Genomic DNA, 5,000 nt, shown 5'->3' with positions numbered 1-5,000 from the left:
AAATATACTGCTTTTTTAATCATATTGTTTGGAATTAATCATGCATTATCTTGTTGCTTTGAGATTTCGATTAAGGGAATAGTTTACTTTTAGTATGACGTTTCAGGGTAGATGTAAGAGACCGTATTTGATCAGTTTGAACATAAAACAAAGAGAATGTTTTGGCCAGATATGGCCAGTTTAAATGCTAAAGGGTTAAGAACCGCATGTTGGGTTAAGTCTACCTCTCAAACTGAGAGATGAAAGTAGGAAAACAACTGCTGTAGCTTAATAAGTTGGCTGAAGTTAATTTGAGGAGAACTTCACTGTTATTTTTTGCAGGTCTAGCAAACTCACTAGATGCACTCTTGAGAGACAGGTTTATTTTGTATAAACTAACTGTCATAAGAGTGGATGACTTAATTTTTTTTTTTCAATCACTGAATTTCATGATTTTGCGTACTATTGTGGAGTACAAATAAAGTTTTCGAGTTGAAGCTCTAGCCCTGAGAAAAAAAAAGAAAAAATTGTATGCAAGAAGAAAATATATTTGGTCTAAATGATTAAGCATTAGATTAATCAAATTATAGTGTAAAACATGAGATTAGGAAAATTAGTTAACAGAAATTTGAATTAATTGATAAACATTTAAAAAATAATTACAAAATTTTACAAATTTAATACCTGGTAAACTTTAAATATAATTACTTCTATGATATGCCAATGTTTGTAATGGTAAATATTTCATTCAATCATACTTTGTAATTTCTATTCCTCCCTCCCTCTCTCTCTCTTTATTTTTGTTTTTTTACAATTAATCAGAATAAATTGGATTTGCTAATCACTTAAATTGTATTTTCTGTTTAACAGACCTGATCTTAGATACCATGATGGCTAATAAACAACTTGCTGAAGAAAATAGAGAGAAAGTGAAAGAAACACTACTCAGTCGTCATCGGCATCAACATGAAAAACGTTATCGCAAACCCGAAGAATCAGGAAGTAAACTCCATCTTCCAATCATCAGATCTTTGGCTGACATTGGCAAGAAATATTCAGAACCCAAAAATTTGGGCCAACATGGTAAATATAAGTGATTTATTGAATTGCTAATCAATAATATTATGGAATATTCTTTTGATTTGAAAAAGCTGTAGATCCAAAGTTCCTTTCTGTTCACTTTTCTCTAAATGAATTTATCTCTTTCAGACATGTTGTTATTCTAATGAATAATAAATTTATTTTCTTTTTTTTTTCTCTTATAATACATAAGCTTGGGGAACAGGCAAACTTCTGTCTGAATTGTGGATGCTGTAATGTAATGTTTATCTTTCAGTTAATTATGGAAGAATGCATTCTCTATTGCCTATAATTACATCTGATGGGGCACACAAACTGGTACTCGGAAAATCCTCTGAAGCTGAAGGTGTACCAAGCAAGCTTTTCTGATTGCTAGAAGTGTTTTATGGTTCATCTTGTTTTGTCAAATTCAGATATCAAATAGCTAGTTATTTGAGATGCTGTTGGACAAGATTTTATCCTCTCACCCCAACTATACAACTGTAATCTCTTAATAAAATAATTCCGAAGCATTGAACTCAGAGCAAGGCATACTATTTGGGTAACTAAATAGGAGGAGTGAATTAACCCTCTTCTTGTCCAAAGCATTTTCATAAGCTTTTCCATCCTTGTTTTCAGACTATTAGTTCACTCTTGCTTCATATATTCTGAGTAATATAAAGCTTTCCTTTCATAAATCCCCAAAATGTGTACCATGATACCTGGACTCTTGGAAAATGTGTTCTGTGATAAACTGGACAGGCAAAAGGTCAAAGGGAACACACTCTAAGATCACTCTTAGGTAGATTTTCATGTTCTTCCTCTCAGCAGTAACTCAGGTATTCAGTCACTCAAATTGAATAACTGGTAAAAGTATCATTCTTTACAAATCTTTTAAATTTGACTTATGAAGCTCAGAAAGGTAATCATGTGTTTAGGGTGGAAAATACATATATGGATAATAGTAAACTTAACTTTATCTCTACTTCCTTCTATTGAAAATATAGAGTAAGTGGTGAGAGAAACAATATTCATTAGAACGAAGAAATGTATCAAAGGAAGGAGAAAGTGAAGAGAAAGACACTTGTTTCCACAACCTTGTCATTGCAAAGCAGTATATATTTGGTGATCAAAAGAATATGGAAAATTTGTTTCCTGTCTGTGCTGCATCACAGTTTATTGAAGCTTGTTGCACTGCAGTCTCCTACGATAACCAGCAGTAGAGTAAAGTGACTATACATCAAAAACTAGCTGCTTCATATATATCACGACCAGCTGAACATAACCAGTTTAAAAATTGACAAGTTTCTGCAGTGAAGAAAATAGCTCAATTTGCTTAAATTGAATTTTATTAGCTTGAGTTCTAAAGTAAAAATCTCTTTTCAGACACTAAGCTTGGTACAAAAAGTACTCCAAATTTAGGATTGGTTCGGAATAATACCTCTGCTGGCATTTCAGGGACATCACCAACCAGTAGTACTTTGCAACCAAGTCCGTCATTCTCCAATAGCGATCTCCCTGAAGTTCCTTCATCCCACAAGGTGAGTCTGTCAAGTTTTAACTGATTATTCCTGACAGCTGTTTTATCTGCCGCTTGTTCTAACTTAAATATTCATGGGTCAATAAGGCACTTCTTTGAAGTTGCTCAACTGCCTTAATAATAACAGCCAATTTTCCTCCAACTAACTCTTGACCATATTTAAAAGAGAATGACATTGTATAATGTGGTCCTAAATGTACTATATCTGAAAATAAGATGGAATGGCCTTAGCTGGAATGCTTTTGTTCATAGGTTTGGTTAATGTCAGGTTAAAACAACAGCTTAAATATTCACTCTTGACTGTAGAATATAAATTTTATTGCTTTTGAAACACAAGAAATTCCTGTAATTAGATGACTAAATAAGTCAATACATGTATATATCTTTATATATGTTGGATAGAAGAATGTTAGACCTAATAAATGAATTTCATTTTCATATTGAATTGATATTTTCTTCTACTTTTTTCTTTTTATTTTCAGATTAATATGCATTTCATGAAGAAGATCCCTCAAGGTGCAGAGTCTGCTAACATTTTGGTTGGAGAAGTAGATTACCTAAATCATCAGGTGTCAGGGTTTATACGTCTCAACAAGGCTGTTATTCTGGGAGATTTGACTGAAGTTCCTGTACCAACCAAATTTGTCTTTTTCTTGCTGGGCCCCTTAGGAAATAGCAACAAATACCATGAAATTGGACGTTCTATTGCTACACTCATGTCAGATGAGGTTAGTCTTATTTTCAGTTGTTTTAATTTGAAGTTTTGTGTGTATGCTTGACAACTGGTAGATGGAAACTGAAAGAAGCCTGTCATGTGTGTGTGTGTGTGTGTGCGAGATTTTGTGTCTGTTTATTCATCCCACCCCCACTGCTTGGCGACTGGTGTTGGTGTATTTACATCTCTGTAACTTAGTAGTTCAGCAAAACAGACTGATAGAATAAGTACCAGGTTTAACAAAATGGTAAGTACTGGGGTCAATTCATTCGACTAAAAGGTGGTGCCCCAGCATGGCCACAGTCTAATGGCTGAAACAAGTAAAAGGTAAAAGAAAAGATCATAGAAGTCTTGAAGCTACAAAATAATGCATGATTAATTCAAAACAGTGTAAATAAATAAAGCTAGGTGGTTGGCGTTAGGAAGGGCATGCAGCCGTAAAAACCCGACCAAAACAGATACAGAAGTCTGATGCAGGTTCCTACCTGGCTGGCTGGCTCCTGTTAAACTGTTCAATCCATGCTAACATGGAAGGTGGACGTTTGGCCGAGTAATTCTGAATGCTAAAGATTTAATTTATTAACTTAATTAGTTTATGTACCTCTGCTGCAGATTAATGGTAAGCTCTTGGAAATCTGAGTTTGAGAGGCAGATTTAATTTGCAATTAAACCATTTCACTTAACATTTCTATATGAAATTTTACTCTAAGATCATTGATATAAGCAAAATCAAGCACTTCACTTCAAAATGAAGCGTTGCTGTGCTAAAGTCACTTGTAAAGGGGAGCTACTCTAGAATTAAATCTGATACTTGTCATGCTAAATTCACATTTGAAGGGAAGCTACTCTAGTATTCAGTCTGAAACCATTATCCTCAATCGACATCAGAGCTGCTTTCTGATTTTTGGCATTAATGTGATTTAGGCTGATGTTATGGATAGTGTGCGACAAACATCCACTTTCCTCTCTGCTTATCCATTACTATTCAATTCTAGCTGATAGCAATATCTGGAGTTCTCTCCCTTGATACTTCTGATGATACAAAGTTTGTCGTTGACATCTTTCATTCAATTAGTTAAAAAAAGTTTTTTTTCAATCTACGACATTAGCTAATTAATACTTTAGTGAACTATGAGGGTAATGTTACTATTCTTTAGAAAGCTTCCTGTTTTCACTTTAACCTTGCAAACTCAAAGACGTCTCTGAGAGAAATATTTAGTTTACCCTGACCCCAATTTAAGTAATGAATCTTAAGGGAAATTGATGTTGTTGATTTGATGGAGATGCATCCACTTTGTCACCAATTATTTATGTCCTTTGCTTTCTTTGTAATTAGCACTGTTCATCCAAGTTTCTCCTCAATTGCCATGTGCTGGCTGACAAATGCGACAAAATTCCTTTCCTCTTTAGGGCTAATTGTTGTGGCAGTGCCTTCTGTGATGTTCCAAGCATTCAATAATAATAACAACGTTTCCATGCACATGCATGTACATACACATACATAGTATTGAAGTGACAACATCACTATTGTCATAATCATTTTTAATGTCCATTTTCCATGCTGGTATGGGTTGATAGTTTGATAAGATCCAATGAGCTGCAGAGTTGTGCTGAAGTTCATTATCAGCTTGGGCATGGTTTCTACGACCAGATGCCCTACCTAATGCCAACTACTTTACAGCGTGTACTGAGTGCTTTTGCATGCCA

General features: G+C 34.4%; 1 protein-coding gene across 1 annotated transcript in view; it reads left to right on the top strand.

Moving 5' to 3' along the window:
• LOC115211128 (sodium-driven chloride bicarbonate exchanger) overlaps positions 1–5,000 on the top strand; it is a 277,936-nt gene that overhangs the window by 249,746 nt on the left and 23,190 nt on the right. The window contains exons 8-10 of the mRNA XM_029780064.2: positions 850–1,062; positions 2,425–2,579; positions 3,061–3,306. Of these exons, the coding sequence (XP_029635924.1) occupies positions 850–1,062; positions 2,425–2,579; positions 3,061–3,306 (614 nt within the window). The remainder of the gene's footprint in view (positions 1–849; positions 1,063–2,424; positions 2,580–3,060; positions 3,307–5,000) is intronic.

This window comes from Octopus sinensis, linkage group LG4 (assembly GCF_006345805.1).
Source record: "Octopus sinensis linkage group LG4, ASM634580v1, whole genome shotgun sequence".
Taxonomy (NCBI): domain Eukaryota; kingdom Metazoa; phylum Mollusca; class Cephalopoda; order Octopoda; family Octopodidae; genus Octopus; species Octopus sinensis.
The sequence above is the reverse complement of the archived record's forward strand: the minus strand, read 5'-3'. Positions and strand labels throughout refer to the sequence as shown.